Source organism: Amblyomma maculatum, chromosome 10 (genome assembly GCF_055883805.1).
Source record: "Amblyomma maculatum isolate TAMU_Amacu chromosome 10, ASM5588380v1, whole genome shotgun sequence".
In the NCBI taxonomy this organism is placed as follows: domain Eukaryota; kingdom Metazoa; phylum Arthropoda; class Arachnida; order Ixodida; family Ixodidae; genus Amblyomma; species Amblyomma maculatum.
The window spans coordinates 143,558,666-143,582,154 of NC_139353.1; the positions used below are offsets into that span (position 1 = coordinate 143,558,666).

The 23,489-nt window shown below is 45.1% G+C and overlaps 1 protein-coding gene across 1 annotated transcript in view; it reads left to right on the forward strand.

Moving 5' to 3' along the window:
* Positions 1-9,275: 9,275 nt before the first annotated feature.
* Positions 9,276-23,489, forward strand: part of LOC146177604 (cytochrome P450 2J3-like) — a 43,826-nt gene continuing 29,612 nt past the window's right edge. The window contains exon 1 of the mRNA XM_084581162.1: positions 9,276-9,377. Within this exon, the coding sequence (XP_084437288.1) occupies positions 9,339-9,377 (39 nt within the window). The 5' untranslated portion in view covers positions 9,276-9,338. The remainder of the gene's footprint in view (positions 9,378-23,489) is intronic.

Here is a 23,489-nt window from a genome sequence, read left to right on the forward strand (position 1 = left end):
GACACAAAACAGATCACGCGCGCAAGCAGGGACACTTCACACTGTAATCCAAAAACAAGAAAAAGGTCCCCCCTCCCCGGGTACGGGCGCCGCTCCGCCCGCGCGCCTCGCGGGCCGGCTGCCCGAAACGGCAGGAAACAGAAACACACACAAAAAGAAAACACGAGAAAACATGCACTGTTGACGACCTTACACGCCCCTCCTAAGATCGTTGCAACAACCTCACTGGTTGTTGCACACGATAAATAACACAAAGGTCGTCACAACTGCATTACAACGCACAAAAGGAAAAGAAAACGCCACTTTCAACAATTAGGTACTGAGACACAAGGCAACCGCCGCATGCGAGGCATCTAGCCTGGCACCATGCGAACGCATCCCACACGAAAACATTTTTCAGAGTGGTCCCTATGCCTGCCCTCGGAAACCACAGTGGGTGGCGACAGCTCTGGCGGCCTGCTGCGCCATGATCGAGGTGCCGATGATTGGCATGCGCATGCCCCATTTTGCCGCAGCCTACCACTAGTTCCTCTGACGCTCTCAGTTTTTAGCCACATCTTTCTTCTGCGTCTCCAATAACCTCCTCCGCGCTCCGGTCCCTCTCGGCGTTTTCTACCTCCCTCGCCGCTACCTGCCTCCAAGGTGACGGCCGCCTGCCCTCTCATATCGGGCACCTCGCAACCGCTGTTGCGTGCTTGTTGTTCAAGCGTGTGCCAAGCGTCTGCAGAAAGCAGGCAGTCTGCTTCCCTGGAAGCCAGTTTCCGTGTTACGGCGCAGAGCAGTGACGCGCTTCCCCCGACATACTGACCCTGGCCTGCTTCTAAGCTCAGTGGAACTCGAGCTAGCTTTGCTGGCACTCTATTACCAAAGGCGCCAACAAGTGTGACGTCGCCTACCTTCCCCGTCTCATTGTTAGGTAGCGCGCCCTCTTTTACGACAGTTATTTCGGTGCCACTGTCAACTAGCGCTCGCAGAACCGCGTCACCACATCTCAGGTTGACGTAGTCCCGTGAGGCTTCCTTCCTTAATAATGATACTGTGCAAGTCTGTACATCAACGGTATCTCCCCGTCCGGCCTCAACCATGGCTCCGCCGCCGCCGCTGCCAGCATCTCCACAACTCTCCTGCCCTACAATGTTCGCTCCATTCCCCCGCATGTTGCCGGCTTCCCTGCTGGTGGGGTTTTCAGGGCAAGACCTTGCAAAATGTGGGCCATTACAAATGAAGCACGCAGGAGATTTGGAAGGCCCTGGGTGCGCCGGCGGAGTCAGGGCGGATTTTTGCAAAGTTGGTTGTTGTTTGCCAGAAGGGCTCCGGCCTGCAATTATTTGCTTCCTTCCTGACCCCTTTCCTTCGAAATCCTCAAAAGCCTCCACCAATTTTGCAACCTCGTGTGGCTTCACCCAGCTGTCCCTTTCCTCTCGTTTGACATACTTGTGAGCCTCAGTGCTGAGTGCCTGTTTCATCTGGTCAGCCACGTGCAGAGCAATCAGGTCCTCTAGCGTTTTGATCCCCCGCGCCGCCATGTAAAACGCATAGTAGCTCTCAATTCGCGACGCGAAGTGCTGCCAGGTCTCGTCACGAGCCGGAAGCGCATTGCGGAACTGCCTGAGGTAGTCACCTGGTGACAGACGCAACTCGGACAGAATCGTCTTTTTTACCAGATCGTAACTGTCGAGCTCCTCGGTTGAAAGTTTTGAAAAGAGGTGTGGGATTCTCGCAGTCACCAGAGGCAAAACTAAATGGCTTCTAACCTCTTCAGGCACCTTATAGGAACGAAAAATACCCTCGATTCCCTCGAGCCACACTGGAACCTCTGGATTTGTTGGAATTTCGGTCAGCAAACTCTTAAGCCGTTTTGCGAAATGCGCTAGTGATTCCTCGCGCGTCAGCTTACCATCTGTTAGCGAGCCCTGTGGTCCACCATTTCGCAGCTCCAGCTGACGTGTTTTTTCCCGCTCAATAAGCAGCGTGGTCTTCCTAAGCTCCAGCTCCATTTCTAGCCGTCGCATAGCTGAATCGGGAGCCTCGCCACCGCTTTTATCTGCTCCTGCTGATCCTACTGTTTCCATCATTTCGCATGCCCCCGTCGCCTCCTCTGCCCTCGAATCTCCGCTATCGCTCCCGCTCTCCTCCGCACTCATTTTCGTGACCCTTGCACCGCTACGAAGAATCATGCACAATTCCTGTTATTCGCTACAAAACGCACAGCACCAGTGGGTTCGGAGGACCAGCATAAGGGCCACTCACCTTTCCGCTGGCGTAGCCACCCTACTTTCCCCGACTACCGCGTCGTCTGCCGTTCTTGCGCCCGGGCTTTGCTTCTCTCCGCTGCCAATGCGCGATGTACCCCTTGGAAAACACACGAAAGTCCACCGCTAGTCCATTAGCGGCTGATGTTACTTTCGCTGCCTGATCCCTTGGCCGGTGCGCTGGAAGTCAGTTTCTTGATGCGCTGAGCACCGCTGGCTCGGTCCGTTGGCCGTGATGCGTGGCGTCTTTCGCTGGTGCGCGGCTCGCACCTTACGCGCACTGATGGCTCAGTCCGTTGGCCACAATGCTGGGCGTCTCTCGATGCTGAGCCGCTAGCTCCTTAGCTTCAGTGTCGGTCCGTCGATCTGAAGTGATGGCTCGGTCCGTCGGCCACAATGTTGCTGTGTTCTCGCCCTGTCCTCTCTCGACGGAGACTTCCTTCTCAAGCGCTGTCCATCGGCCTGGAAGTCTTCTTGCTGAACAGGTTGTTTTGCGATCGCCGAAGGCTGACGGGAGACGGTGATCCTGTCGGCTGCGCCAGTAAACTTCTTTTCGATGTTTCTTGAAGTTTTTCTTCTTTTTTTTCTTCTCGTTGGTTATGGTCCCGTCTCCTTGCTTCGCCGAAAGAATTTCAATGGGCCGAATTAAATTAACAAACTTATTTAATTAAACTAATAGGTCGGATGGATGAACAAGCACAGCATAGTTGAGAGAAAGAACAAATAAAACACAGAGTTGGGTCGCCCTCCGGCTTAGGACAGTCCGTCGTCCCAAGCGAGCGTACGGGAGAACGTCCGTCTTCTCCTTCGCTCGGGCCGCAACTCCTTGGGCCACCCATCGCACCTCCTGGTTTTCGCGTGCTTTCCATTTCCGCGAAACGTCCCTGGTGCCCCCCCGTTCACAGATTCGTGGAAAATCTTAGCCGAGGTCCAGTTCGCCGAAGCGTCCCAACCCCGGCCTTTCCACCACTGGCATTCCACTCTCAAGGACGCGCACGAGATTTACGACCGCGCTTTACACATACAAAATAAAAAAACAACACCAAACGGACGCTCGACGGGGTCCGCCGACGGCGTTCGGAGCCTGGCGCGCTAACCACCAGGCCAAACACCGAACGGCAGAGTGCCCCCAAATGCGCGAGACCCCTCGCCCCTCAAGAAAGACACAAAACAGATCACGCGCGCAAGCAGGGACACTTCACACTGTAATCCAAAAACAAGAAAAAGGTCCCCCCTCCCCGGGTACGGGCGCCGCTCCGACCGCGCGCCTCGCGGGCCGGCTGCCCGAAACGGCAGGAAACACAAACACACACAAAAAGAAAACACGAGAACACATGCACTGTTGACGACCTTACAGCACCTGCACAAAAACAATGAGGAAACAGTTTACAACACTATTGCGAGGCACATAAAATCGCACGCATTATTTTAGGAAGATGTAGAAAATTCCAGGATTCATGTACCAAACTTCATGGCCAATGAGAAACACTAGTAGCGTGGATTCTTGGGCTTGTTGGTACATGATTCCAATACACTATAGCATAGCAAAATACGAGGACACAAGAGCGAGAGACGAACACCACGAGCGCGAACACCACACCGCCGGGGTGGCGCAGTGGTTACGGCGCTCGACTACTGTTCCCAAGGACGCGGGATCGAATCCCGGCCTCGGCGGCAGCTTTTCGATGGAGGCGAAAAGCAAGGCACCCGTGTGCTGTGCGATGTCAGTGCACGTTAAAGAACCCCAGGTGGTCGAAATATCCGGAGTCCTCCACTACGGCGTCTCTCATAGCCTGAGTTGCTTTGGGACGTTAAACCCCACAAACCAACCAACCAACTTCCAACAAATTTTATTCTCCTGAAGCATCATATATAAACGCCTGAAAAACATGAATCACATGTGCCAACAGTATCAATTACTTAGAAAGACAAGCTCTTTATCCGAGAGGAGAATGGAAGGTGTGCTTACACACGCGCATCTTGAACTATTTATCTTTTCGGCGTCAATGATTTCGCGCGTTACTCTTTCTCTGCTTTTTCTTATTACCACACTTTTATCAAAGAAAGGCTTACAGGTTTTTGACTTGCATTCGAGAATGTGGTCAACCAGCGATCCGCCTTGCCGGCCGTTTCTGACGTTGCGAGCGTGTTCCATTAGGCGCTCGTTCAGACATCTCCCCGTCTGGCCGATATAGTTTTTCCCGCATGACAAGGGAATTTTATATACAACACCTTCATCGCACGAGACGTACGGCTTCTGGTGCTTAATTGCGCATCCGCCCGCTTTTTTGGTGTTGGTTTCTTTCAGCTTGCACAACGTAGAAAGTTTCTTCGGTGCCGAGAACACTACGGTCGCATTTGCTCGATGACCAACTCTTTTCAAATTGTGAGAAATCTTGTGCAGATATGGTAAAACAACAAGGTTTTTCCGTTCCCGAGGAACCGGATTTGGGTGGCATTGATTTCCTGGTTTCATTTTTTTAAGAAGTTTTTCGGCAACAGAAACTTGAACATGGGCGGGATATCCAGCATTAGCCAGCCTCCTGGACTATCGCTCATCATGTGTGGACAAGATTTCCGGAGAGCATATTGAAAACATAAATTGATAATACCTCTTTTTACAAGTTTAGAATGAGCGGAGTGATATGGCAGCATCGGCTTGTCGATACGCGGCTGATGTGGTAATAGGAAAAAGCAGAAAAAGAGTAACGCGCGAAATCATTGAAGCCGAAAAGATAAATAGTTCAGGATGCGCGTGTGTAAGCACACCTTCCATTCTCCTCTCAGATAAAGAGCTGGTCTTTCTAAAGAATTGATACTGTTGGCACATGTGATTCATGTTTTTCTGGCGTTTATATATGATGCTTCAGGAGAATAAAATTTGTTGGAAGTTAGCGCTCGTGGTGTTCGTCTCTCGCTCTTGTGTCCTCGACTTTTGCTGCGCTATAGTGTATTGAGAAACACTATACTGATGAGTTCCAGATTAGTTTTAGTTGTCTTGGGTTTGTTAGGATGAAAGACGCACATACATTGCATAGCATGTACCCTGTTGCATTTTGATTGCCTCCAAGCAATACGGCTGAGACAGCCAGTGTTTCATCTCACACTAGGAATCAGTGCTTGATTGCCGGCTGTCTCCGCATATGACTCGCGCGCTAGTTTTTTGCCGCTCCTACACTTTCTATGATGTGTCAACAGTTTATACTAAATATCGTTACCAAGACAATGTTCGGCGACCATTCGAATTTTTTTTTTTTTTGAAATGGCTAGGTATAATATACACAAGCGATCTTAGCCCACGACTGCTGCACTGGCCGCTGGTTAGCTGATATACGCTTTCGGCTGATTTTGTGGGTAGCTCACTTAAACGGGTGAATGTCGCTTTCCACACACGCCGAAATCACTAGCTCAGTCTGCATACTTGTCACGCATAAGCGTTTATTTGCAGCTCTTGAGTGCTGAAGTGTGAACACGGAAATCTGGCCACTCGATCGTTACAATCTATTATAATTCTGCTGAAGTCCATAAAACACACTGCAGCTTTTGAAGTCAATGCTTATCGATCCGCTGCCAGTTTGCGAGATATTTGGTTCAGTACAAAAAGGGCATTAACGTAGCCACTAGAGCTGATCATAAAATTTTGAGTTGATCATAAAAATTTCTGTCGACACAAGACTTTCAGTGTTAAATATGGGGAAAAAAGACAGCCTTTTTTCTCTAGCTAGCTTACTTAGTAGTCATCTGTTGAACGTACTGTTTCCTGCTTATATTTACACCAACATTACAAACAGAAAGGAGCGAAACGTGCAGGATCAAGCCAGCTATGTACCGACGTCTTCTTTGAATACAGTCTAGCTCGAGCCCTCCTGAGAAACGTTGTAGAGGCCTGCTGACACCATAAAGCGTGGAAAATATTTTTATAACGTTTTTATGGCCTCGATGCAAAAAAGGACTTGTAAATACAAGAACGACGGTAATGGGCCTGACTTAGGCGCGGCATTTACATTGCAGAACGAAGCTATCAAATGCGTGCTTGATTTGCAATCTTGGGTACCTGGCCGAATTTTGTTGCCACCCGATTCCAATTTACTGATCTTAAAAAGCTATGGATGTCGGACATCATCTTTCGAAACAGTAGGTTGCCAGTGAAGGACGCCATATTTTGGGATGTTGTCAATTATTCGCAATCTTGCAAAAATATAAAAGCTTGCATCACAATTATGTTTATGCTTTGAAAGGCAGGTGATTGACATTATTGAAGAGCATACAACATTAGGAGTATATTTTGCATCTAACTTGAGTTGGAAAACACACATCAATTATCTTTGTAAAAACGTTCTTCCGTTGTAGGTGCATTGTCACGATGTCGCAGCACTCTGCCTTCAAAATGTTAAGATTTATTATGCATTCTTCCATTCCTATTTAACTTACTGCAATTCAGTATGGGCTAGACGACAAAGACTATTATGGACAAATTAATCTTGCCACAAAAAAGAATTGTTCGTCTGATTGCTAACCTTGAACAATCTTGTCCCACAGCACATGTTTTCGAATTACAACATTATTCGCATCGACAACCTTTGTGAATTCCGTCTTCTGCAAACAATATATTTTTTCTCATCAATGCCATACATTATTTATCACCGTTGGCATCTCTATAATTGCGCCATACTTCGGTGGACACAAGGAATCAAGATATATGGACAATACCATTTTTTCGTAATAACTACAAATTGCAGTCTTTAGTTCATAACATCCTTCGCACTTTGAAAATTTTTAAAAACACTGTTGGCTGTATCAGAAAAGAACCAGTGAGCTATTTTGTAAAATTATGAAATGAATATATATAATGGTTTGCATTGTTTATCTGTGCCCTATTTACATGATCTGCATTAATATATCAATCTTGTATTTTCTGTTATTTACATTACAGCTCTTTTACTTCTGTATGGAATATTATTTTTTTTATGCTTGTGTCTTCCGGATGTTTCTTCTCTGCTATATATTGCAAGTTTTCATTGTTTGCATATATTCACGGTTGCATTTTGCTGTCACGCTTGCTGTGCACGCCATGTCTTGCAACGGTTTCCTGGACTTAGTCAAGTTGCTCTAGCAGCTTTTATCGAGGAAACCATTTGGCAAAACTGGAAAATAAACTGAATTGAGATGAATCTAGGATGCTTTAACATGCAACGACTTCGCTTCAAAGACGAGCGTAATTCCCATCCTGAATTGCAACCCATGAGGCGCGCGTGTTACTTTCATACTGCATTCTACTTCACAGCTGCAGTACACCTCCAAAGGAACATGAAGGCTTTCGTCTTATAACGTGAAAATGTGTTTCCGATGAAAATGAACATGAATAGAACAAATTACCATGTGCGTTGTTATGCATGTAAGTTTTTTCAAGGAAGCTTATTCTGTTATCATTATAATAGCTGGGCGCTTCTGATGAGCCCTGTGCCTGCGCCTAAGATACTGGTGTTTTATTTAAAAATTACTTATATTTCAGCAGCAACTTACATCTCTAGCTAGTAGAGTGGAAGCAAAAATATAATAGCTGGTGATAACGCTCTGTAGTGCCGGATTTCTTAGCCGACTTGCAACAAGCATCCAGTCACCGAGAAGCACCTATAAAGCTGCTCTTTTTCCTGATCAAATAATATTTCAGGTGTGCAGTAGCTGCTTTTTATAGGGGGCCCAATCAAAATGACTCTGCCTTGTGCAATCTAAAGCACTTAGTATCCGCGTATTACCACCCAGGGAGGCTTTTAGGTAGTTTAACTGATCATGCATATAAATATCCTGCTGCTTTCGAGCGACTGTAATTCTCACAACATGAAAGCAAATAATAGAACTTTTCAGCGAATATGATAATGAAGCATAATAAAAATAGCTTTTTCAATCTACATTTTCATTCCAAGATCAGAACTCATTCTCTGCATGATTGCTGCACAGACATCTACGAATTATATTAGCTATTTCAGACTCGTGCAGTTCCTTTGCTAATAGATTCACGCATACGTCACTGCTACCTCAGAGCCCGTATGGTCTTCCCACACTTACTTAACTCCATGATTGCAATCGTGGCACTGCCTCCAAGCCATGCCTCCAAGTGCCATGATAGCACCAGCCCAATGTCCCTTACGTCGATTGCATTTTTCAGTAAAATGTTTGACGGCTCACTAAGGAAACCTATGCATAGAGCGCCAAGTCTCGTTTCAATGAGTATATAATATTTTCGTAGCCTCTTTTGTGCTCCAAGAGCAACTGTATTGATAATGTCATGCTAATTTTGTGCCTTTATCCCTGAGTCAAAGTCTTAAAAATCTAAGTCAAATTACAGCGCAGCCATTCGGCTCAATTTCGCGGCGTGTGTTGCGAGACGAACACGCAGCCTGCCCGGTAACGTGTGAGTAGTACTACTTGACTCTTAAAAACACAACTTTTCTCTTATAACAACTGGATAATGATAGTGCTGACTGTCATTGTAAAACAAAATCAAGGTCAACCGCGCGATGATTCTCACCTCCAAACTGTAAGTAAGCTTCGTTGTATGCTGTGGCCAAGAAGAAGATAATAAGGAAAGGCAGTTAACTATGTAAACAATGTAGTTGAAATCGCTTACCACTTACAGCGAACAAATACTACCACTGCGCAGAATAAGCGGCAGATCATGTAGCTGGTGATACTCGTTGTATGTCATCAGCAGCTATGAGAATTGCTTACCTATGACGCTGTTCAGAAAGAAGATTTAATATCGCTTGAAAGGTATCTGCTCTAGTGACGGCGCTGATCATATACGCTGCTCCAGCTGGGCACATAAAAACAAGGTGCAATCTATAGCTTATATTCTAAAGTTAGATTTCACGGTTTCTTCAGCGGTAGTGGCATAAAATAACATTTGTCAATGCACATCTTTCACATACTGCAGTCAGTGGCTATACCTCAGAATGAGGGAACGGCCAAAATGCAACGCAAGATGCATTTATAAACAAGACGTTCTTGTATGTCTTAGGTTTCTCAGCATATAGAGGCAAGAAGTGGGAAGTGAACAGAAGCTTCTCCCTCAAGCTTCTACGTGAAATGGGATACGGCAAGCCAGGCATGCGAGCAATTATTGTGGTGAGTATTAACGGGTTCCTTCCTTCATTATCCGCGCATTTTCTTCAGCATTCGCTGGCGTCCATTTTTTGCAATACATGTCAGCTACCAAGCCCTGCAATCTGACCAGCCAGTTTTACTTCCATAGCTGTAATTTGATTTTGTTTTAGATTTTTGCCACTCGCCATGACTTATCTGAATTTGTTACTCTTGTCTTTTTTTCATCTTGTTTTACCTGCTGTTTCTATTTTGTGTTTTTATCTTGTTATTTTCTATATATATATATATATATATATATATATATATATATATATATATATATTATATACTTCTATATTACTAGTATATTTATAATAATGTATTACTGCTGAACAACCCTGTACCACCCCCCACCCCGCTTATGTAATGTCCCGAACGGGACATTCAGGGGCTAATAAATGATGAAAATGATGATGACATGTGAAGCACTCCACGAATACAGCACTTAGGACTTTGCTAATGCGAAAGCGCTAAAACACTCTTCCGTGATGCTCAGTGAATTGGCACTGTTCGCATCATGGAGCAACTGTTGGTGCCTACGTTCTGCAAGTAAAACTTACAGTAATTATGTATTAGTGAAAGACTGGAACTAACTCGCCGTGGGGCGAGCAAATCAAAAGTAACAGCCACTGCTTTAAGCTTCTCTTCCAGAAACACAGCGTTTCACCAGACAAGCTCTCGTTCTGCCCTTCGGGTATCGTCTTTTTCAAATTTCGGTGATGCTCATATCTGCCCAAATATACGAGCCCTAGGCCTCACGGATGTGAGAGACGTACTTCAATTTGTCGCCCTTTTAATCGATGGCTTTCATATGCATAAGAACCATGGTAGAATGATAAGATCGAAACAAGAACAAAGGCAAAAGCTTCAAAAGAATGCCATCAGATGAGCACGGAGCAAGCGTGATTAAATTGCGGAAGATTTGAGCCACCTCGACAGTATAACGAACAACGTACGTTTAAAAGGAAAAAAAAAAACGCAGAAAAACGCAATGCTCTGAAGCAATGAAAGACCCAATGCGAACGCACTGAACTCTGCGTGAGGTTGTTCATCGCCCGTGATTTTTTTAGCATCGCTTATGTCCGAGTTAAAAGCACGCAGAAAGTTCTTAACCCCACTCCGCGGTGGTTTATATGTTACCGGGATCGAGTACTGTGCCCAAAAATGCGGAACCGAATCGAGGCTACTAACAGAAGCTTTGAAAAACAAATGAAGCTAAAAGCAAGGCGGCCGTGTACGGTGCGATGCCAGTGCACGTTAAAGAACCCCTGGTGGTCTAAATTATTGAAGTCCTTCATTACGGTGTCTCTCTGCGCCTGAGTCGCTTTGGGAAGCTAAATCCCATAAACTAAAGAAAACCAAAATTACCTAACGCTCGAAACTGCGGTATACAGTTGAAACGGACTGTAATGGGACGATGCATGGCTGGCACATCCCTTTATTATTTTATGGCATTACTGCACTTGTGGCAAAGCAGGATATAAAAAAAACGCTATTGGCTAAATACACACGGCAGTCATGTCCCATTGGATTCCCTGAAAATTATAGCGATTAGTGCACGACGTGGACAGTAGCGTGCTATGGTCCGGTCGTAATATTTCCGCCGTACATTGAATAAGGTCATCACGATATCTCAGGCTGCCCCGTCATCCAGCTTCCTGTCATAACGAACAGCCTATGCTGAAGGTATCCAAGATGCCTACTTCTCAGTCAAGTACTTGTGCCTGTTTTCAAGCTCGAAAAAGCGATATAAGAAACAGCGAAACTGTACTTGACGTTACGATTGATTTTTGTTTGAAACAGGTTGTTCGTGAACTCACCCATGTTTCTTTCACAAGTAGTAATACTCTTGCCCTGATCTTTTAAATGGATGCTACTCCTGACAGCGCCATTTTATGGAAATTAACATCTTGTATTTCTGGTCACCAGGCAAGAAAATGTTTCATTTAACAAATCGTACCTAAAGTACGAGTTAACACTGCTTATATCGATATCGTCCAATGATATGTAAGACATTCGGGAAGAAAAACTTATAAATCTTTTGTAGGATCCTTCATGTAAAGGGACGAATTGCTGGTTTAAGGAAAACTGAAAACAAGTACGAATCGCCTGGTACTATCGATCTCACTCCGGAACAGACGCATGCACTAAAGAGAGGAATACAGTTATGCGAAGCCTATGAACTCCTGAACTTCTTCACGCCTGATATTTGGGAGCGTCATCAACTGAGGATGTGTTATCAATAGCAGTAGTCGACGTAGGTATTAGCGAAGAACTCGCAGGAGGGTAGAATAATCGCCCACTATGTTCCCTTTGCTCAGACATGTCGCTTCCAAGGGAATAACGGAGACTTGAGCTAGACGGTTTTATGTCCAGGTATCGCGCCGGAGGCTCTATCAAAATGCGCAGACAACAAAGAGATTGACGCCGCCCTCAAATAATCTCCTCTGGGTTTAATTTTGCCCGCAAGCAAATCAATTTCACGCAGTTGGCGATGCCACGAATCCTGCTCTGCGGTCACGGAACTACGGAACGGCTGCTGCTGCTGCTAGTAGCGCGCAGTTTAAAGTCAACAGGAAAACCCCAAGAGAAAAAGAACAAGTATAACTAGAATTATCTAGAGCCCGCTTCGGTAGGTGATTGGCGAGGGCGCTCGACTTGGCAACCCGGGTTTGAATCCCGCCGATTTTTTATATGCTTTCCGATATTAGTGTACGTTAAAGAAATCTAGGCAGTCGAAAGTACCCTGAATCGTGCACTGCCGCGTCCCTGGTAACCTAAGTCTGTTTTGACAGTTAACCTTCTAAATCGTAAACAATGACAACCATCTGGATTAATGTGGAGGTAGCCATGTGTAGCTGCGACCCTTCCTGATAAATCTTGTTGCACCTTTCGCTCCAAATAACATGAAAAATCCACGTTCAGACGACTGTGAGTAGCAAAAGCAGAATACCTCGCACCGCTAAGTAGATTGTTCCAAGCGTCACTAGCCTTCATATCGCGCCTCTTTGCAGCATCAAATAATAACAATTTCTCGTGGCTATTTCTATGTAGCGTACGCATGTCATGGTATATTACCACTGTATGCTAAAATTATATATGCAATAATAGAGGAGCAATATAAAAGCCTAGGCAAATAGCAACATGTATGTACCTAGGTTTCGCGGCAATATCATCGAGGGCCGGCGCAAAATTGGAACCAATAATGCTGCACCATTAATGTCATTAAAAGGAAACGGGGAGAGCAGATGAGAAGACCAAGTACTGTCAGGTGTGTTGAAAACCTGTGGGCGTATCGGGCTATAAAAACGGAATCATGTATACGCAAAACTCCGACTACGTCGACGGTATCCAAATCTTGGAAATACACTCGCTAAATGTATCGTAATCCATGTAAAGAGGCCGCTAATGACTTGAAAAATTGCTGACAAATCAGCTTGCGATCCCTTATGGACAAGATATTTCCTAAGATATTTATAATAAAATCAGGGCAACCTTAGACTTCAATTTAGCGAAGAACCAACCACGTTTACAGAAACAGTTCTCTACCGTAAAATTATATTCATACTATCAACTAGATGGTAGAAAAATTCTCGCGATATAACCAACCGGTATACATAACTTTTATTTATCCAGGAAGCATTTGAATTAGTCGAAATCTCTACAGTAGTGCAGATATTGTGAAAACAGAGTGTAGATGAGTCATATGGGAAAATACTGCAGGATATCTATAGCGGCTACAAAGCAACGATAGTCTTCTATAAAGAAAACAAGTTAACTCTCACAAAATGTGTTTAGTAGGGCGACCCGATCTACTCACAGCTATTCGCAGCTTACTTATGAAACTTCCAGAGACTTGGAGACCAGTAATTGATAAAGGTTGGAGAATACGCCAGTGATCTGCGATTTCCTGATGACATTGCTTTCATATATGTAACTCACGATGGGGCAAATTGGAAATCAGGATTGATGACCTAGGTTAAAAATGAATAAAGGTAGACCTAAACCTTAACATGCCATAAACTAAGTTAATGTTCAACAGCGTCGAAAATTAGCAGCAGTTTACAATAGATAGGCGAATATTTCTGCTTAAAACAAGTAGTAACCGCAGACATCGACCATGAAAGGTAAATAACTAGAAGTATAAAATTGGGATGCAGCGTATTTGGCAAGTACTCGAAGATTATGCCTCGAAGCTTACCGACACCGCTCAAGAAAGAAGCATATGAAATTTGCTTCTTATACCGGCACTCATCTATGGCGCTGAAACGTGGGAGCTAGCAAAAAGGGTACTACTTAGGTTGATGACAATGCACAGTGCTATGGAATGAATGAAAAATGCCAGAATAAGGTTAGGAGATCAGAAGCCTGCCGAGTAGTCAGAGAAATAACTCTAGGTAATTCTGCTCTGCTAAAAGTTAGGAAAGAAGGGCCCTGGTCAGCACATGAAGTGCGTAGAATTGATAACCAATGGTAGCTAATGGTAAGCAATGTGATTTTAGGAGATGGAAAGCTTAGCAGGGGGCGGCAAAAATTATATGAACGGATAGGGTTAAGACGTTTGCAGAGGCCAGCTAGATGGAGCTTGTACAGAACCGGGTTCATTGGAGGAGTATGGGAGGGGCCTGCGTCGAACAGTGCAGATGATAATACATGCTTTTGCATTTCACCCTTAAGGGTAGAGCGCAAGTACCCCCAATATTTTTTTTACAGGAATGAAATCATGCGAACTAAATAAAAAAAAAGTATTATTCATAGTAATTTTCAAACACAAATAATATTGCGTGAAAAAAAGAGCTGCAACATGCGATAATTAAACCCATACTGATGGACATGATGCATAACTTATCTGTTAAAGGTTGGGAAAAATATTTTTGCACACATTTTCGCCTAATAGGCGAACAACTCTCCAATATATTTCTTGTATTTAGAGAAATGGGGATTATGGACACAATGTCGTTGAAGGATGTTCACTAAAGCCCAGAACTCTTGGGTGAATGCAAATCTTGTTTTTTTTTTGTGCATTGACTGTTAACACATTTACATGCTTCTGGGCTTCCAAACCTTCTTCGAACCATCTATTTGCATTGCCACCTTCAACATGTTGTTATCATGCTTGAAACGGTATCTCCGAAAGTGTAACCTGTAAATTCATTTGATCGAACGATATTTACATTTGTGAGATTTAGACAGTGCGAGAAAGTCGTGCCTATCAACCAATACATCAGGCCAGCTATGTCTGCGTTTTGCACGTTGCTTTGCCGCTTTTATTTTATATTGCCTAGCCTAATTTCAACATGCATGTTCGTCATTGCCTTTAAACACTATTTTCAGTATCACTACATTGGGACGAGCGGAAGGGGTACTTTGAGTGCTTTGACCGATATACATAGACCGTCTTTAAATATAATTATATTTATGCTCATATTCACATTTTATCTACAAAAGAAGTCTTGGTTTCGTATACGGTTCAAGTACACAAGCTTGCGCAAACACCTTCTGAAATATCCTGCCTCGAAGTTTCCTAACTATTGGTTATGTTATGCAAACGCAGCCGCGTGTGAAATTGTCACTGTTTTTGACGATAAAGGCGACGAGATTATCTAGAACATTTGGGGCCCTGAGCGGTTATTTCCACGTTGCTCTAAAGTGTTGTAGGTTTTGAGCGCCTCATCTCAAATATCGTTCGCCTGTTTTAATACTGTCGGCGCAAGCTGGGGAGGTTCTGTTGAGATGACCGCCAAGCAAGTTGGTACGATCGCCACCGCCGAGCAGTTCGTTCTATTTGGAGGCAACTCAGCCCAATAAAGGACTTGTTTCAGTGACGTCTCTTACTGCCGTTTTGTTGTGCAACGCGTTTTCACACTTCGTCACAATATAATCCTACATCAATACCTTTCACACATGTAGCGAACAAAGACATTACTATTCGCGATTCCAGCAATCCATGCGGCACCTGGCGGCAAAACCATGCAAACACGTCAACTAGGTCGAGTAGCAGACGCCCCTTGCTCGCGTTATGGAAACCCGCTAGCAAAGCGCTCGTAGCACCGCGAAAAAGGACAAAACCAACGGCAAGCCATTTCTGCAGCCGTTCTGCAGCACAGTGGCACATTGTTTCATATATTTACTTCGTGATCTAGCGATCGGCGCCAGAGAATCGATGCATTTTCAATCTCCGCGGAGCGCATTGAAAGTGCCGTCTACATATAGTCTCGTCAGTTTTTGTCGTACGATGCTTTCCTGGTAACAAATGCCTCCTACTGACCCTCCCAAGGGACGCAACACCTACAAATAAGTATGAGTGAACAACAATACGTACCAGCTTGACTTCTCGCGTCACGTACTCCTAGTTTGTGACAGCTTGATCATAGCGCTTTTTAAGCTAGTTCTGCTAAGAACGTCATCATCAAATGCTCTAAGGGAGCACTCTACGACGATCGGCTGAATTATTCGCCGCGTCAGGCAGGTGTCTCGAGATCTGCAGGCCTCGATCTTGTACCGCACGTGTTACGGAAATTGCGTCCGTTGTATGATCGCGCTCGCCTACGCGGCCGCTCACTTTTAGCGTTCCAGCTTGTCACCCTTGAATGATATCACAGAATCGGTATAGTTTGGTCGACGACAGGCCTCTGACAACTGCGCGGTGAACTGCTCAAGCCGGCACCTTTCTTTGATATATTCTCAAATAAAGCTGTAATTCCCTGGCGACAAAGCTCACTTGCAGGACGCTCATTTGATGAAGAGCTTGAATGCGTATCACACCTCGCCAATTATTAGAGCAGCATGCAGTGATCAAAAGTCTTGAAGCCTAAGGATTATAGTCTCAGCCGCAGAATGAACCCGTCACGCCATCAAGGCCTAAATGCATTTAAAATGCCTCGAAGTAATTATTACCACAGGCAGAAACGGTCTGATAGCATTTCAAGGCAATTCATTCTTTAAAGGGACACTAAAGACAGCCAAAGATGGTATGAAAATCTAATAAACTACATTTGGTGACACTGTCGCCGCATATCCGGCAGCAAAAAATCGAATAATTGCGGACATATTGCGATAAGAAGTTGAGGTTTTTTCTTGTTCCCGCCGGTCGAATTCAAACTGTGCCCTCCGACTACGTAGTCGGAGTTGAGTGACGCACACTATGACGTAAGCGGAGACTCCGTGATAGCTAGCGAGCCGGCGCGGCCCGCCGTGTCGCATCCCTCAAGGGCCAACTTGGCAACAGCGTACTCGCCATGACGGCCTCAGCCGAAATAAATAAAACGATGAAGAGAGTAATTTATCGAGCGATGGGCCCATAAAGGAAGAAAAAAAACATAGAGCGCTTGTAATGTACAATACTTTACATGTTTCTCAAGCTTTTGCGCTCCTTCTTGCACTGTGTATAAAAAAACTGAGCCCTCGGTCATCGCAACGCTTCCTGACATGCTTACATACAAATAAGATTTAGTTACCAGCAAAATAGTGTCCTCGCTGCTGCGCTTGTCATTTCTGAAGCTTCGTCGCACTTTTTTCCCTCAAGGTTTGTGCTACAGCTCCGTGTTCAGCGAAAATTACGTCCACGGTAGCAGAACATGACCGAAGTGCCGGCGCCACTACATTTGCCAGCGCTGTGAAATTCCACATGTTAAAATAGATCCAGTGCACAATATAGTGCGCATAGGCATCCAGAACATTAGTTGCAAGATGTGAGAGCAGGCAGCATGCGCCGATGATCAAGAAGTTGTAATTTTTAGGCCGGCAGCAGAAACACTTTATTGTAAATGGGGCTATGACACAAAAACTAGAAATATTTCCAAGGTTCCTGTGGCGCGGCGTAGCCGAGCGCAAAAAAAAAAAAAACATTGGTAGTCCAGGGTATGAAGATGCCTTTGCTATGAAGCCATATGTCTTAACGGGTAGCGTGTTAGTGTGCAATTTAAAGAAAAATGCAAAAAAACCTTAAACAATAGAGCATGTTTTTCTTGACTGCTGGGACCCAACATTTCACTGGGATGTTTTACAGCGCACGCTTAAGAAACAGTTACCACTCGATCCATATCGAATGAGGTTCTTGCCGATAGAAACATCACAGGATATACCATATCATTTGATTATGCTTTTGCGCCTGCACTCAATATGGAAAACGAGGATGCAATTTGAACATGCTGGTCTTGTCGTGCGCCCTGTTCGCGAGCATTTTGTTGAAAGTGTCGTTTCACTAAGAGAGTGTTACCGAGCACTCCCTGATCCACCAGAATGGATTACCTTGCTTGATGTTTTGGTGTCGCTGAGAGAATCTTAATCCGTTTTTGCCGAAGCCTGGCTTACGCGTTTTATGCACTGTATTTCTGATTTCACTTTCAAATGTCAAAGTCGGCAATAAAGAAAAAAAAAAGCGGCGTAGCCGAGAGGTTAGCGCCGAACGTTACGGAGCAAGCAGTAGCGCGTTCGAGTCTTACCGCTACTGGCAGTTACTATTTTTTTTTTACAAATCAATTTTTTTAACCTTTTGTAATATATTTCTCGTGCTTCGTTATTTTTAGTTTCTACTTTTTACCCGAGGCCCTTTTTTTCGCCGGGCGACGAGCGCAATATATTGACGCTCTCCTTGGTATGAGCGGCAAGTATGCCCCTTTTGTTTACGACGCCTGCAAATAGCACGTTGAAGGTCTTGTTGACGCAGTATATGTTGGTCAGATGTGCCATGATTTAGTGAACAATTGAATGATAATGCGTTTTTCCTTCGGTACTTAGCATATGTATGCTTTTCGTGGCGTACGTAGCTGCAGTCAAGCGGTCAGGTCGCAATCGAAGTGGCAACGGCGGCGATATGTTGGCGCAGAAGTGTGAACGAAGGAGCGTGTCGGCGGTAGCGGATTTCGCTCGCTCGTGCCTCCGAATGCTCAAATGGGAACCATCAAGGCGCATCTGCTGCTCCAAGCTCGTAATTCAGGCGCTGCAGGTTCAAACAAACTATCTGAGTGCGCACGAAATGCCTGAGCTGAAACATAACCAAAACTGAAGTGGGCGCCTGTGGCGCCTCCAAGAATATTTTTGTATTTGCCTTGCAACGTTTACGTTGTCTTTTCGCTGTAGTTTACGTATGATAAAAGCGTGTTATCATGTTTGAGAAAAAACGTACTACCGCATTCAAACATGCAACGTAATTCGCATTTGTCAGCCTCCGGGATCCCTAGCGCGTCACGTGATTTGTAGTTGCGAGCCTCGGCCGTTTGGCTGTGGTGGCGATACCTGTATTTCTGTTATTCTTCTTTACTACCTTATAACAGCTCTGTTTTCAATAAGAGTGGTCTTTTTGTAATCGGGAACTGGCATTCTATCGATGCAAACTCACTTCCTTTCTCTCTTTAGTATCCCTTTAATGACACCATACGGCTTCATTTTGCGGTTGGGACAAAAATCATTTGGCTTCAAGACTTCTGACCATGACTGTACATAAGACGTCAAATTCAAAATTAGCTTAATTACTACTATATTATTCAAAGAATTAGGAGTCGTTCAATTAACTCAAGAATACACTGAAATCAAACATTATCTATGCCAGTGCCCAGAATAAAACTTAGATGAGCTCGCACGGTCTTTTGAAGTCAAGTTCTTGATGGCCCTACGTATACACACGTGCCTTTCATTCATCTTGTCCCAGTCAAGTTTAGTTCTGGAATATTTCAAACATGTGATATATGCTGAAATAAAAGTGGAGTAAACATTTCACAGTAAGAAAAGGATATCAGTAAAACAAATGAATGATTTTACAGTATATCCAAACATCACCTTGTCAACTGCAGCATAAATGACTCCCGTGAATAAGTGAGTGAATGCAGATTGGCCGTAGCGAACTGATGCACACAACCTTCCTTGCACATACGTAAAGTGTGCTTTCTTGGACATGTGGCAATTAATTGTAAGAAATGATTTGCGGCTGCTCTAAAGGCCGAGACTCATAAGACAGCTGTCAAGTGGAGCTTGCTTGGATGAGGCCCGTCAGCTGTACGAGAAAGCCAACATAATAATCGGTTTTTCGTGTTGGATGACACACTATTAAAGGTAATGACTTTCTGCATAGCAGCTAATATATATTTAATTCCACAGCTTCTTGAGAATGTTTTTCTACATATGCAGTGCACGAGAGTATTGTAAATGTACTTAAGCACTCACTACATAACCGGGTTAGAATAAGGGGAACATGTAGACACAGAATCAAAGAAAACCACGTAAGGGTTGCAATGAGCGTTAAATTCAATATTTATTGAGCATTTTTACAGAAAAATGCAGGGAGCGGGGACAAAAAGATGCTCTGCGGCAAGCGTGACTCAGTTTGCAGTTGACTCGGCCTCAGTTCGCAAGCAAACATTTCAACAAGAAGATATGTCTTTAGCTGGGCTGAAGAGAAGTCTTGTTGAAATGTTTGCTTCCGACCTACGCTGCCCCTCAACCTTTGTTTGTTTTTCTTTGATACTATAGATAACCAAGACTTCCATTAGTCACTTTTCCAATGCTGTATTTTCACACTGCTGCATACAAGGTTAAAGGCCCCTCATCTGGCACAAGCATTAATTGCCGTGTGCCTCCTGCACTTGATATCAGATTTCTTGTTCTCTTTGCAGCAGAGCATTTCTAACGTTCACACCCAGCTGCACATGCTCTTGCAACCTCCTAAACGTCCAATAAGCCACTCTGTCTAGGCAACAAGTTAACTCAGGAAGGTGTCACAAACGTTTTTCAGTAAACTGCACGCTTGTGTTAACAAAGCACTAATGCATCAATGTCTAAATAGTAGTGACATACTGTACCTGAATACGTGCTTGCGCTCGACATATAGAGTTCTCTTGAAAAGTATTGCTTTCTGCACCTTTCTCACTTTTCCAGTTTACGCCTTCTGAAGCCAAGTAGGAAATAGCAACAAGTGTGGCATTGTTCGAGTTAAGTGAAACTATAAATGGGTATCAGGTAAAGAAAGAACATAAGATATAGCAGCCATGTAACATAAAGCATAAGAACGCATTATTAGCTGCTCTGCAGTGCAGCTTACACGAAAGGAAAAACTACTTACTACATACAGACAAGGCAATCAGCACAGCCTTTGCCTGGAACTTAGTGTTTCCGCAGTCACTAAGGCCACACTTTATGCTTTCACTTGGGGTTGACACATGAGTATCATCTATAAATGTTTAATTTTCAGAGCAGTGCTTTTTTTGCTACAACTTCTAATTGCTGGGATCAGCTAGCCGTGAGCAGGAACTGTGTTGTTTTCTCGTGAGAACACACAGTCAGACATTATACCTGAATTATGTTTATTACAAAACTGTGAATGATACACTAGTTTTCTCCCTAACAGCTTTGCACTGTACTTCTGTGTCCTAATCTTTTAACAGCTGTAACAAACACATAAATTAGCCATGCCCTCATTTATAGAAGAATACAGGAAGAAGAAGGAAGGAACAGAGGAAGAAGTCATAAAGGAAGTTGCTTAGGCAGGTGCTGGAGGCATACATCTGTTTGAGAGTGGCAGACCTGCAGAATCCCTACTGCACAACAGTAACATACATACTAATATTACTGCACTTACCGAAGTATTGTTTTACAAATGAACACAAACCTCCATCAACAGTAGCCATGCAACACTCGGGAAAATCCAAGCACAAACAAACCTCTAAAGAATGAAATACAGTGTAAGAATTTCGATCAAGCGAACCTTCGTTGGGCTTAAAACCAACAGCAAAAAGATTGAAGGCATTGAGCCAATTATCTGAATGATATATGAAATGTGAAAGAGGTTGGAAATAAACTGATGGGCTTGTATAAAGACGCATGAAGCCTGCTCGTCACCATAAATCATTTTTAAGTTAAGAAACCAAGCTTAAAACCATCAGCTACAATGTGTGGGGTACATGAGGTACTAGGAATTGTTTAACTAAAAAATTGTCACTGTATGCCTTACAGATTTAAACCTTATGTAGAGTGCGGCTTTAATGTACAACATTATGAAATATTTACAATAACAGATAAGCACAATACTGAGCTTTAAAGAGGCTAGTTTGGCAGTCTAACAATTAGTCTGTAGTGTCACACCAACGCTCGGTGACTGTCGACAGTGAGGAAGACGACGAGCGTATGTCGAAAGGCGCGTGCTAAGAAAGAAGACGGCAGAAAAAGAAGAAGACGCAAGAGACTGACGCGCTAGTTAAACGGTCGATCGGAACACCGACCTGAGCTTCAACGTACCCTTACATTTGGTGGAGGCTGCTCTTCGTTCCCTCCTCTCACGCTGGAGCTTCGCAGCCGCACACTCGCTCCGCCATCCGCTATGCCTGAGGCAACAAGCCAGACCGCCACTCCACGCTCGACTGATGCCACCGCTGCCCCTACCATCCTGTGCTCTGGTGGGCTTCGCCAGCGTGACCCCAGCTTTTTTAGTGCCGCCGACGACCAAGATGTAGATGATTGGCTATCCTCCTACGAACGCGTAAGCGGCTACAACAAGTGGGACGACACCACCAAGTTAGCCAACGTCCTCTTTTACATGACCGATATAGCAAATTTATGGTTTCGCAACCACAAACCCGACCTACCCACCTGGTCGGCCTTCAAAACGAGCTTTTTCGAGGTGTTCGGCCGCCCCGCAGTGCGCAAACTGCGCGCCGAACAACGCCTCGAAGCCCGCGCTCAGAATCCCGATGAAACGTTCACCAGCTACATAAAGGACATTGTGGATCTTTGTAGACGTGTTGATCCTTCTATGTCCGAAGCTGACAAGATCACTAAAATCCTGAAGGGAATCTCCGACGATGCATTTCACATGTTGATGGCCAGAAACCCGCAAACCGTCGTCGAAGTGGTTCAGCTGTGTCACAGTTACGACGTCCTCAAGAGGCAATGAGCTTCTACCCGGCGTTCTCTCGTGAATGATCGGTTATTCATGCCTCCGACAGCATGCGGTCTCACTTGTGAACCACCTTCCCTCCTCCCCGAGATCAAGGATTTATACGGGAGGAAGTGGGTAGCCAACTGTCGCTCCTCTCTGCTTCTGCCGCAACCACTCCATCGATAGATTCTGCACTTCGACGCACCATCCAGGAGCAAATTGCAGAAGTTTTACCGCCAAGCTCACAAATTACGCCTGTGACAGCCTCGTTAATGTACGCCGCTGTCGCCGCAAGACCACCACCCTGCCCTGTCGCGTATGCTGCGCCGTTACCACCGCCACCACCTCCGCCCCGCCCTTATCTGCCTCCTTGACGTGCGGTCAACAATCCATGGCGGACCTCCGACAACCACCCAATCTGTTATGCATGTGGCGTTCCTGGCCACGTCGCCCCGCTTTGTCGCCAGCGCACGCAGTCATACCGTAATGGCCCCCGCCTGTACAGTTACTACTACAGTTCAAACTATGAACCTTCACCTCCCCCTGTCCCTGCTGGCACTTCTACGTACTCATTTTATCCTGACCGCTCCTCCCACTCCTCCCGCCGATCGCAGTCTCCCCGCCATCGTTCCCTCTAGCCGCTGCGCCGTCGCTCTGCTGCTGGCCCGGAGGAAAACTAACAGCCGTAGTTCCGGAGACAAGAACTGCGTATTCTTCTACTTGCGCAAGTCCTCCGTCTTCCACGGCCAACGTTATCGAAGTGTTTGTTGATTGCGTCGCAGTTCTCGCGCTTGTGGACACTGGCGCTGCTGTGTCTGGTATAAGTACTAACCTTTGCCGCCGACTTCGTAAAGTTACGACGCCTATTTCGAAATTTTTTTCTCCGAACTGCCAGCTCACATCACATTCAACCGCTTGCGGCGTGCACAGCTCGAATTGTCATTGAGGGTGTTTTGTACGTCGCCGAATTTCTTGTACTGCCTCACTGCTCTCACGAACTGATTCTGGGTTGCGATTTTCTCACCAGTCATCATGCGAGTATTGATTGTGCCCGAGCCAGCATCGAATTGTCTCCGCTTTCACCGGCCGCCTCGTCTGACACACCGCTCCACGTCGATAAGATAACCGTGGCCGAAGATACTGACATCCCCGCCTGCTCTACCGTTCTCGTGCCCGTTTCCTGAGCCTGCTTTTCTGATTCTACAGTTCTTTTCACTCCGACTCAT